At 37.9% G+C, this 12,639-nt stretch overlaps 1 protein-coding gene across 1 annotated transcript in view; it reads right to left on the bottom strand.

Annotated features, from left to right (window-relative positions):
• Positions 1 to 12,639, bottom strand: part of MROH2B (maestro heat like repeat family member 2B) — a gene marked incomplete at both ends in the record, with an annotated part of 57,462 nt that overhangs the window by 18,528 nt on the left and 26,295 nt on the right. Inside the window, 9 exons of the mRNA XM_081054042.1 lie at positions 373 to 493; positions 1,313 to 1,402; positions 1,682 to 1,777; positions 1,870 to 2,005; positions 7,076 to 7,155; positions 7,362 to 7,481; positions 8,621 to 8,647; positions 11,023 to 11,175; positions 11,682 to 11,789. Coding sequence (XP_080910168.1) covers positions 373 to 493; positions 1,313 to 1,402; positions 1,682 to 1,777; positions 1,870 to 2,005; positions 7,076 to 7,155; positions 7,362 to 7,481; positions 8,621 to 8,647; positions 11,023 to 11,175; positions 11,682 to 11,789 — 931 coding nt within the window. The remainder of the gene's footprint in view (positions 1 to 372; positions 494 to 1,312; positions 1,403 to 1,681; positions 1,778 to 1,869; positions 2,006 to 7,075; positions 7,156 to 7,361; positions 7,482 to 8,620; positions 8,648 to 11,022; positions 11,176 to 11,681; positions 11,790 to 12,639) is intronic.

The following is a 12,639-nucleotide window of genomic DNA, read 5'->3' as shown; positions in this document are numbered from 1 at the left end:
GAGGAAGCATTGCTAATATGCCCAATTGCTCAGTGATTTAAATCAGACACTCTCAAAATGTTTATTTTATCCACTTTAATGGCTCTTTAAGATGCTTTGGTGTTATTATCTTTATTTTTTTAAAAACAGAAAAACAGAGCCACTGAGAAAAAAAGATTCAAGAGACAAATTCTGTGACATAATGAAGATATTAGAACTCAGAAATGGCTGAATTGGGGAGGGAGGGAGCGAGAGAGGGAGGAGCATGGGACGGGAGGGAGAGAGGGAGGAAGAAAGGAGACCAAGGAGACATAGATGTACAAGGAGAAAAGCTAAAAACAGAAGAAAATAGATATTTTCTCTTCATTTGTGGGTTTCTCATCTTTTACTCACCTTTTATACAGAACAGACCAATGGCCGAGCTAGTTGCGGCCTGACGGATGGTAGGCAGGGTGTCACAAGAGTGAGGAACCAGGAGGCCTAGGAGTGAGCCAATTTTAAAGTTCACTGGTGCCTGCAAGATAAAGGAGACCCCCAGGGTGATGGAGTGGCCTAATGATATACCAGAATATTCCCAACACTGGATATTAAGTCCCTGTTTTCTCACTGCAAGTCTTTAGAACAAAATTAAATCCTTTTTTTTTTTTCAGTTTCATGTATACAAAGCAACATAATAGACATTTACACACCTCCTATCTACTACCCCTCTGACATCATATATAGCTGTTACAATACCACTGGCTATCTTCCCTATGCTCTACTTTACGTCCCGTGACTATGCATAAGAGGGTGCCAAAAAAATTTTTAAGAAAGGAAAACTGTATTAAAATTGTAATACTCAATATATACTGATAACAAAAGATAAATACAGGTTACGTTTGACTTCTGCAATTACAAGAGGTGCTCAAAGTGGTTACATTCAGCATCCAGACACTTCTGATTCTGGTGAACTACTGCTTGAGTAACATTGACCAAAGTGTCCACTTGTAAACATTTTTTTTTGGCACCTCTGACACACACACACACACACACACACACACACATATATATTTAAATTGTAGTTGACATTTAATATTCATGAAATTGAATCTTGAACTTTCCCTTTAAGGGCAGTGGAAAAGTAAATAAGCAACCACATAAAGAGAACGAAAGAGCTAAATCCTAGTGTGGTTGCCACACTCTGGAGTTAGGAGACCTCTCAGGTGGTTCTCTGGAAAACACTCCATCAGGGGGATCGGAGATCCATCATGTAGCAGTATGGGATTCCAGAAGCCTCAAGAGATCCTGGTTGTTAGCAAGCAGTGAAACCTATTGATTCTAGGGGATTACTTACATCAATGTCATTTGTCAGCACTTTTGCAGTGATCTGGAAGGCTCTTTCTCTTTCCCACTCTTTTTGTGAAACTAGCCACATTCGGAGAAGCTGTTGGTTAAAGAGTAAGTGTCCTTTCCTTAGTATTCTTCACAATTCACTCATTTGCATTCTCTCACTCTTGCTTTCACTCTCATTTTGTCTCTGCCTCTTACGCAACAGGTGCTTACCTCCCCACAAACAATTTTTAAACGAACTGGCCCTATGTGGTGGGGTAAGTGAGTCAGGCTGCATGTCTCCGTGTGAACAGGATGAGGTCGAGTGTGGAGTGGTGTATTGGAGCACAGATTAGGGGAGATGGGAATCAGCTTGAGTGGTGGCCTTACTCACATTGAACATTTCTTGACAGTCCTCTGCTTTCACATTATCCCACATCATGGTCTTCAGCAGCTTTCCCAGAGCATCCATGGATCGTTCATAGAGAAACTGCAATGAAATGGGAGTGGGAGTGTAGTGCTGAGGCAAGAGAGGAAAGCCCCGCTGAGTTCTTCATCTTCCTCAGGCCTCTCCCCACGTACATTAATGTGCTCCTTGTCCTTGTCCGTCTCGCCTTCATTTCTGAGTTTTTCCAGAGGTGGAAGGGGCAGCAGCCTCTGAATATTCTCTTCAAGAATATTAAGATGGTCATTGAGTGAGAGCCGAGGTTTCAGTTTACTGAAACAAGAACCACATGGAGGAGTGGATATTATGGTGACAAACAAAACATGACCCAGGAGAGTTCCCAAGAACTGACAATTGCTCCTGAGGGAGTCAGATCTATTTTCTGATGTGGTGGGAGGTTGAAGGAAGTGGGAACAGGAATACGGACAGATCAGACTGTACCGGTGAGTGTAGACAACGTGCCTCAATTCGAATTTATTAGTGATAAACAAATCATCATTTGCTTTGCGTTACTTAACCCTTTATTATATGATCTGTGATAACATTCACATCTGTGATAACATGTGTTAGTGCTGGTGTGTGTATGTGAGAGACAGAGGCAGAGACACACACACATACAGATTGATTCTAAGCTCCGAGCAGTGAGTTTTATCAGTTTCATCTGTCCTCTCATGTTATATGTAGTGTCACACATACTGTCACACATAGGTTCCTATAAATGCACAAGTGAAAAAATAATCCCTTCCTCTCTCTTTTCTTCTTCTTCTTCTCTCTCTCTTACATTTACTATAGACGTCATGAGGATATGAACAAACCTGGACATATCTTGGGAAAATGCAAATGTTCAATAAAACATGAAAAACCCCTTTTATCATTAAATAAAGGTAAATGAAGACAATACAATACAACACTATTTGTCAGTGACCAAATGAGCAAAGAAAAAATGATGACACTTTCAGGGCAGAGTGAAATTTGTTCTCTCATAGGGAAGTAAAAGTACCACCTGGGACAGCTCTATTGAAAGTGCTAAATGTATTGATATATGCTGAATAGTCTTCTCATCTTTATTGTCTGGCTGATTTTTAAAAAAATCAACTCATTGAAGTACAACTTATGCACAACAAGCTGCATCCATTCAAAGGGGACAATTAAATGAGTTTTACACCCATGAAAACACCATTATAATCAATATGAAACATTCCTATCACTCCCAAATTTTTCCTCATGTGCCTTTGCAGTTCATCTCTTCCTCTACCCTGGCCCCATGCAAACACTGATTTGCTTTCTGTCATTTGAGATTAGTTTGCAAGGGTCCTGTCCAAATGAGGGTAGCCACTAGCAAAATGTTGTTATTGAACACTTCAGTTGTGGTTAGTCTGAATTAAGATATGATGCAATTCTAAGACACACTGGATTTTGAATCTTTAGTATAAAAAATTATGTAGATTATCTCATTACTATATTTTTGTACTGAATACATGTTGAAATGATAATATATTGAATATACTGAATTAAATAATATTTATTAAATAATAATTATTAAAATTAATTTAACTTATTTCCTTTTACTCTTTTGAAAGTGGCTACTAGAAAATTTTAAATGACATGTGCGATTTGCATTATATTTCTACTTCATAGCACTGTTCTAGAGCCTGGTTAATTCTTACTTCCTGATCAAGAATTATTTATTTAAGCTTTCTTCAAACCTTCCTCATCTTTGTAAACATGGCAACCTGTGCCTCCTTTATCTTCTTCTTACCACATTTTAGAGAATTTATTTTTATTTTTATTTTATTGGGGAAGGGGAACAGGACTTTATTGAGGAACACTGTGTACTTTCAGGACTTTTTTCCAAGTCAAGTTGTTGTCCTTTCAGTCTTAGTTGTGGAGGACACAGCTCAGCTCTAGGTCCAGTTGCCATTGCTAGTCGCAGGGAGCGCAGCCCACCATCCCTTGCGGGAGTCGAACTGGCAACCTTGTGGTTGAGAGGACGTGCTCCAACCAACTGAGCCATTCGGGAGCTCAGCAGCAGCTCAGCTCAAGGTGCGTGTTCAATCTTAGTTGCAGGGGTTAGAGCCCACCACCCATTGCAGGACTTGAGGAGTTGAACCAGCAACCTTGTGGTTGAGAGCCCACTGGCCCATGTGGGAATCAAACCGACAGCCTTTGGAGTTAGGAGCACAGAGCTCCAACCGCCTGAGCCACTGGGCCGGCCCCTAGAGAATTTATATGGGTGTGTTTTGCATCTATATTCTTCAGTAGGCTATATTCTTTCAGGGCAAAATCATACTTTGTTCATAATTATTCTTCTAGAACCTACCTGAATGCCTGATACATAGATGACAATATTTATTGAACCAAATTGTCAACTCTTATAATTAGAGGTTCAGAGAACACTTTTTGCATAAAGGTGTTCACTAAAGTATTATTTATAGTTTTTAAAAACAGGCAACAATTAGATATAGCAAGAAGAGGTTGGTTAAGTAACATAGGGCATATCTATATAATAAGCTATTAGGGAAGGCATTAAATATGACATTTGTTACCTCAACATAATAAAGGCCATATATAAAAACCCTAGAGCTAACATCATATTCAATGATGAAAGATTGAAAACATTCCCTCTAAGACAATGAAAAAAACAAGGATGCCTGCTTTGGCCACTTCTATTTAACACAGTACTATAAGACTTAGCCAGAGCAATTAAGCAAGGAAAAGAAATAAAAGCCATCCAGATTGGAAAGGAAGAAGTAAAATTGCTTTTTTGCAGATGATATGATCTTATATACAGAAAACTTTAAAGACTCTACAAAATAACTATTAGAACTAATAAATAAATTCTTCAAAGTTGCAGATACAAAATCAATACACAACAATAAGTTGTGTCTCTATGCACCAACAATGAACAGTCAAAAAGGAAATTAACAATTACATTTACAATAACATCAAAAAAATAAAATGCTTTGAAATAAATTAGCCACGGAAGTAAAGACTTGTACAGTGAAAACCACAAAATGTTGCTGAAGAAAATTAAAGAAGACACAAATAAATGGAAAGATATCTCCTGTTCATGGATTGGAGGGTTTACTATTGTTAAGAAGTTCATACTATCCAGAGTAGTCTAGTGATTTAATGCAATTCCTATCAAAATCTTAATGGCACTTTTTGTGGAAATAGAAAAATCCATCCTAAAATTCATATAGAGTCTCAAGTGACCTCAAATAGCTAAAATAATTTTAAAAAGAACTAAGTTGGAGGTCTCACACTTCATTTCAAAACTTATTACTGAACCACAATCATCAAAACCGTGCAGTATAGACATAAAGAGACAGGCATATAGGCCAATGGAATAGAATAGAGAGCCAGAAATAGATTCTAGCATATGTTCAAATGATTTTCATCAAGGGTTCCAAGACCATTCAATGGGGGAAAGGATAGTTTTTCCAACATATGGTGTTGAGAAAACTGGATATCCACATGCAAAAGAATGAAGTTGGAGCCTTACCTTATACCATATACAAAAGTCAACTCAAAATGGATTAAAAACCTAAATGTAAGAACTAAAACTATCAAATTTCTAAGAGAAAACACAGGGGGAAGCTTCATGATATTGGACTTGGCAATGATTTTTTGAGATATGACACTAAAAGCACAGCTAATAAAGGTAAAAATAGACAAATGGTTCTACATCAAAATTAAGTACTTCTGGGCATCAAAGCACACAATTAATAGGGTGAATAACCAACTTATGGAATGGGAGAAAATATTTGCAAATCATGTATCTGATAAAGGGTTAATAACCAGAATACGAAAAGAACTCCTACAACTCAACAATAAAAACCAATAAAAAATGGGCAAAGGAGTTGAATAGACATTTCTCCAAAGAAGATACATAAGTAGGCAATGAGCATATTAAAAGATGCTCAAAGTTGTTAATCATTAGGGAAATGCAACTCAAAACCACTATGAGGTACCACCTCATACCCATTAGGATGGAGACTATTTAAAAAATGTAACAAGTATTAGCAAGTATATGGAAAAATTAGAATACTTGTGCAATGTTGGTGGGGATGTAAAATGGTTCCACTGCTATAGAAAACAGTACTGTGGTTCCTCAAAAAATTAAAAACAATTACCATATGACCCAGCAATCCTACTTTTAGGTATGTACCCTAAAGAATTGAAAGCAGGGACTGGAAGAGATGTTTGCCCATCCATGTTCCTAGCAGCATTATTCACAGTAACCAAACCATGAAAACAACCCACGTGTCATGGGATGAATGGATTAAAGAAATATGATGTGTACATAAAATGAAATATTATTCAGCCTTACAAAAGAATGAACTTTCGTTACATGCTTTAATGTGGATGGGCCTAGAGGACATTGTTCTAAGTGAAATAAGCAAGGCACAAAAAGATAAATACTGTATGATTCCACTTATATGAGGTACCTAACGTACAAAATTCACAGAGACAGAAAGTAGAATGGTGGTTGCCAGGGCTGGTGGGAGGCGGGAATGGAGAGAGTTTCAGTTTTGCAAGATAAAAAGAGTTCTGGAGATAGATTGCATGACAATGTGATTGTACTTAACAATACTGAACCACATACTTAAAAATGGCTGAGATGATAAATATTATGTTATACGTATTTTACTACAGTTAAAAATTTAAAACAATTTTTTTAATGAAAAAGAATGATGTTTGTAAATAATTGGTAACAATGTGGGAATATATAAGGAGAATTGACAAAAAACAGGATAAAAAATCATATGCAAGTTAGGATCTCAACTCTGTAATCAAAATGAAGCACTAAATATAAAAACTTGAAGGAAACATACCAAAAAGTTGAAAATGGGGGTGGGGTAAAGTGGGGGAAATGAGAGTGGTTTTCACTGTTTTTAAAAACTTTCTATAGTTTCCAAGTTTTAACAATGAACATGTATTTCTTTTATTGCAGGGGGAAATATTATTTTAAAAATTTGCTTAAAATTATTTTCTTCTTCAGGTATATTGCTACCAACCAACTGGAATGTGATTAGAGCTTTAATCAATTTTTAATGGGAAGATTAAAATTTGCCTACAGACCAAGATCTCGGAAGAGAAATTTTCTTTTGCACAGAAATTTTACTCCTCATAATAAATCTCACTCTACGTAGCTCTTTAGTCCCTGTCAGTCGTCAAATGATCAATCTCTGAGTTTTGTAACTCTGGAAAGAGAAGAAGCCCTTGTTTGAAATAACTGTGTTCATGTTAGGGAGGGTGCACTGATTGACAAATCAGTTGACAGAAAGAGGATATAGGGGAGGAAATATTTTCCAATGAGGATAACAAAAAATTCTCTACCTGAGGTATCTGATGGCGATTAAAGCTTTCCACCGAACAGGGCTAGCTAAGGAATCCAGGGGCTCGTCCCTGATGAAGTCCTGCCACACAAATGAGGAGGTGAAACGTTTCAGAAAGGATAAGGGGATTTTCCAGATGCAGACACAACCTCATGGACCCTTGGGTGCCCTCAGATACAAATATGGCAGAGATCTGTTCCTTGGGACTGCTAAATTTTACCCATTAAAAAAAAGACTACCCTGCACTTTTGGTAACATACTTGCCCAAGTCCTGTCTGCTCACTCACCAGCATGTGACCCAGTAGGACCTCCTTGTAGGAAAACTTGAACCCCTGATGCTCAGCATCTTGGACAGCAATGCCAATCTCAGTGATACTTCTTGTGAAACTCATTTGCAGATCCATGTCCTAAAGCAGAGCAATGCACAGTACAAGCCAGGGCCTTAGGCAGCGCTCCTGGTTCTATAAACACGTGATCTAGAGTTGAAATGCGTGCCCAGACAGGAGCGAGAATCTCTGCTCCTTTTGCCATCTCTACCTCAGTCTAGGATATAAGTTTTAGGGAAGTTGAAAAACAAAGGTCAATCTCCACTCCCTCCTCCTACCCCCATCTCGCCTGATAGATTGAGGTTTCTCTAGAGCAGTGGTTTTCAAACATTTTGACCATAAACCACAGTAGAAAACAGTTTACAATTCCACTCAGTACTTATATGCTACACACAGAGGGTGCCAAAAAATGTATACACATTTTAAGAAAGGAAAAAACTATATTAAAATCATAATATTCAATATATACCGATGAGAAAAGATGAATACAAGTCATGTATTTTTTTTGGACACCCCAGTGTGTGTGTATATATATACATATATATATACACGTATATATATATGTATATATATATATATATATATATATATATATATATACGTGTATATATACACACACATATATAACTGAAACGAAAATTTTATGATACTTATTGCTATATGCAATGTACTCTTTTATTTCATTACAAAAATTTTTGCTGGTTGTGACCTATTAAATTGATTTCGTGGTCTACTTGTGGGTTCCAAACCACAGTTCTAAAAGCACTGCTATCGTTACAGCCTAACTTCCAAGCCACATGGAACCAGATACATCTCCTTGTTCTGTCCTAGATTAGGCTCCAGGATGCTGGCTTCAGAATTGGATTAATTAGTTATACTGGGGGTGCCAAAAATTTATATAAGTGGACATTTTGGTCAACCTTGCTCAAGCAGTAGTTTGCCGTAATCAGAAGTGTCTGGATGCTGATGGCAACCACTTTGAGCAGGTCTTGTAATTGCAGAAGTCAAACATGACTTGTGTTCATCTTTTGTTATTGGTATATATTGAGTATTATAATTTTAGTACAGTTTTCTTTTCTTAAAATGTGTATACATTTTTTTGGCACCCTCTGTATTATGATCTTTTCCTCTGGAATCAAATCAAGAGAATACCTATGCTTACTGCACTTCCAAGGAGCATGACTTATGTTCAAATATGTGTATTCAAAAGTATCACATACCTTGTTCATCACAGACATGCCCAGAATCTGAAAATTTAAAGGCAAAAACAGATACTAGAGAAGCAGTTAGAGTTCTCTCACCCCAACAAAAAAACCCACCATCAACCTTAAGTTCAACAGTGAAGCAGGACTCTTAGTCTTGACAAAGGACGGGGGCTGATCTCTTCCTCCCCATTTTCAAAGTGAGACCATGGACATTGGCAGATTCTTTCCTTCAAATGAGTCACGACTAAACCACAGAAGGCTGCATAAAGATATCAGGCCTTTGGGTTTTCAGGTTTCACAATCAATTTAAAGAGGCTCTACCGGAGCAGTAAAGGGTACTAAAATGAAAGTTAATAGAGCAGCTCACTTTGAAACTGAAATACAGTTCTGCTATAATGCTTTTGCTGAAAATGAAAATTTCTTCTACTGAAATTAATGTATGAGGGAATAATTGTAGCATATTCTGAGATTTGTGTTTGCTTATGCGCAGTTTCATCCGTGAGAGCACAAGGGTGCACCAGTTAAACTGAGCTGCGTAGAAATACGCACATACACACACACACACACCTCAAACATCCGTTAGCTGCCTCAGTTTACTGTTACGAGCTGCTCCCCATCCAAATGTGGCATCATAACTGTCCTTCAAATTTCAGATACCCCTCCTTTGCCACTATTTCATAATATTTCAAAACTTTCAAAATTGACAGTGGGTGTTTTTCAAGGAAAAGTGCCATAATTTTTTGTTGTATTTATATATTTCTTAGCTGCTTTTAAAAAAAATTAGATTCCTGATTTTTAAAAATGTGTCATTGATGTTTTTTTTATAAATGTTGTGCTCCTTAATCCATTCCTCCCATAACCCCTGAGGTTTTTCTTGTACAATTTTGCGCATGTATTGCATTATAGCAGAATTGTTGTACCTTGAAAGTGTGCAGTCATCGTTATCTAAAACATCTTTATTTCCCTTTTCTTTTTTATTTTTATTGTAATTTTCCTCAATGATGGACTATGTTTTCTGTTCTAGTCATTGTATATCAAATTTTGGGTGTGTCAGAATCGTCTTTTGAGGAGCATTTTAAAAATACAGATTCCGTGATCCGTCCCTGAAGACTGATGATTCATTAAGGGATTTCTATTTTTAACAGGCTCTCCAGGTAATTCTCATGAAACTGAGGTGTGAGGATCACTGCCCTATAGTCTTCCACTAGCATATACTACTTGTTTCTATGCTCTCATGAGTAATCTGTGATTCCATTCTCCTCACATACACATGTGAATAAATGTCTAGAGCACAGATTTATCAAACAGGTAGTGGGTTTATAGAAGAGTACAGAAGAGGAGATAAAGGAGCATAAGGTGCAATCCCTAATATCAAGGTGCCGACAATCTACCAGGAGAAGATGTTCACATAGTCAATGAAAGCTTCCTAAACCTGGCTGTGGATGAGAATCATTCATAAACCTTCGAAAAAATACAGATGTGTTTTTCAACCCACACCTACAGAATCAACCTCTCTGGAAAATGGCTCTGGGGAGCTATGTTTTAAATTTGATCCCTAGGTGATTCTTTGGTGGCTAACTTGGTACTCGTCAGCAAGATGGCTGAATTGACAATATGTATAAAGCACTTTATTAAAGATACAAGAAGTGCTATGGGGGATAGAAATGGTCGGATGAATTCTAACTCTGGTGTCTCTGAGGTGGAACGTTCTTGGCATGTTTGAGGAGCGTCGAGGATGGTCAGTCAGGGTGGCTGGGGTGAATGTGGAGAGGGAAAATAGTACAACATGAAGTAGATTGATTAGATTGATGAATGACATATTTTATTCACTTTAAAGTACTTTACCTAACTACGTGGTGCCAGGTGGGTACTACACTTATCAGGGAGATCACTTCGTAAATTATATAAATGTCCAACAACTGCACTGTACACCTGAAACTAATATAATATTGAATGCCAACTGCATTTGAAAAAAAATACACAGTGCCTATTATTATTTGTGAGGCACTGTTTTACATGGTTTATCAACGTTACCCTGCAGAAGGTTAAACAACTATCATTAGTAACACTTCAGAGAGTATTACAAGGAACTAATAAACCAGTTACCGTAAAGTAGAACGGTAGTAATAATTTGAAGTCCAAATGAGGGTGAGACCACTGTGAGTACAATTGATCTGGGAAGACATCATGGATGTGGCAAGATCTGAACTGCCCATGGCCTTCAGCAAGAAATAAGTGTCCTGACCCTGATTCATAATAAATTTTTCTGTTCTCACATGTTCTCATTTTTAAAACATACCAGATCCTATCTTGCCTTGGCCCATGTCCTTTGAGCATAAAAATTCCCAAGGACTGAGCTCCTCCAACCTATGAGGACTCTAGCCTGCAAATGGAGGCAGCTGTGTCGTGGCCGTTACCTGAGAGCATTGGCCATAAAGAAACAAGACTTGGGATACGATGTCTTGATCAAGCCGGGTGAGGAGTTGGTCTTTAGGAGCATGGAGGGCCACGGCTCCGTAGATTACGATGATGTCAGTTTTGGTCAGTCTCTTTTTCCCAGAAAAAAGACCCTGAAGGCAATGAAAAATATGACTGAAGGGGTTAAGAAATGAGACTGGGATGATTAAAATTAGTCTATAACTGGTACTATTGTTTGTGCAAATGTAAACACCCAGGACTGTGCTGCGCATCTATCAGGACTTAATAGAGGTACCTGTGAGAACGCTTATGTTAATTTTTACTTACTAAATCATTCTCCTTCAGGGGAAGCAGGGCATATACAACGAAAAGTATATACAAGGCCTGAAAACCTGGCAGAGGGACAAACCCAGGCACACAAGGAACTCCTTGGAACACTTTAGAACAGCATTAGTGACAGAAAATGGAGTAGCCTTGTTAGCTAGCTGGTCGTTCTACAGGGCCTGGGCTCAGACAGTTCTGACTTGGAATAAAGGCCTGGGGACAGGAGTAAGTATAACACAGAGAAAGGGTACTCATTGAAGGAATCATTGTCATTTGCCCTTACAATGACCAAAGGCTTTGGAGACAAAGTGCTTTTTTTTTTTTTTTTTTTTACCTTACAGCGATTCATGAAAAACTTTTCCCGATCTTGGAACGTTTTAAGAACTTTTAAAACAGTATTCAAGTGGTCCTCAGCACAGTATCCTAAAATAGATGTTATTCCCTAAAATCAGAAAAGATATGAGATTTTGAGTTTAACCATTCACTTATTCAACAAATATTTGTTGACCACCTGTTATGTGTCAGGCACACTTCTGGGTGCTAGGGATACAATAGTAAACAGAACCAAACTCCCCATCTCTGTGGAGCATATAACCAGGAGAAGTGACATTAAATAAACACATAAATTCAGTAAAAATATTAATATTTTGATGGTGATAAGTGCTATGGAGATAAGAAGAACAAGAACAGAGTGTAACTGCTCCAGATTGTGAGGGGAATTTGCAATTTAAATAGGATGGCCAGAGAACGCCACATTTACAGGATGACATCAAACAGACCCCTAAAATAAGTGAGGGACTGAGCTGTTGGCCTACCTGGGAAGGAGATTTCCAAACAGAGAGAAGTTAAGTGCAAAGGCTTTGTGGTCCACTGAGGAAGGCCAAGTTAATGAGGAAGGAGGAGAGCAACGCAAGAGGAGGTAGAGGGGAGGTCTAGGCTGGTTCAAGTAGAACTTTTCAGTTCATACTCAAGATTTTGGATTTTTAATCTTAGATTGATGGGTGTTTTGAGCTTGAGTTGACTGACATTTTTAAAAGAGCACCCTGAAACTTTATTATATCTTAAGGGGTTGAATTTTGAAAGCTGGTGGCTAGTGTTCTACACTCTAAGGTTATGCTACCCATTCTTCCCTCCCCACGTCTCTTGCCCCAGGCTGATTTCACTGCAGTCCCTTCATGGTAATTTGCTCATGAATCTTGTTATATTTTGTTTGGTTGAATAACCCTGCTAGAGCCACCATAAGAACCCAGGGACTAGCCATTGTCACCAAGGTCTCAATCCTCATGGTTCTT

The sequence above is a fragment of the Rhinolophus hipposideros genome (genome assembly GCF_964194185.1).
Source record: "Rhinolophus hipposideros genome assembly, chromosome: 7".
NCBI lineage: Eukaryota > Metazoa > Chordata > Mammalia > Chiroptera > Rhinolophidae > Rhinolophus > Rhinolophus hipposideros.
This window is presented reverse-complemented; position numbering and strand designations above follow the sequence as displayed.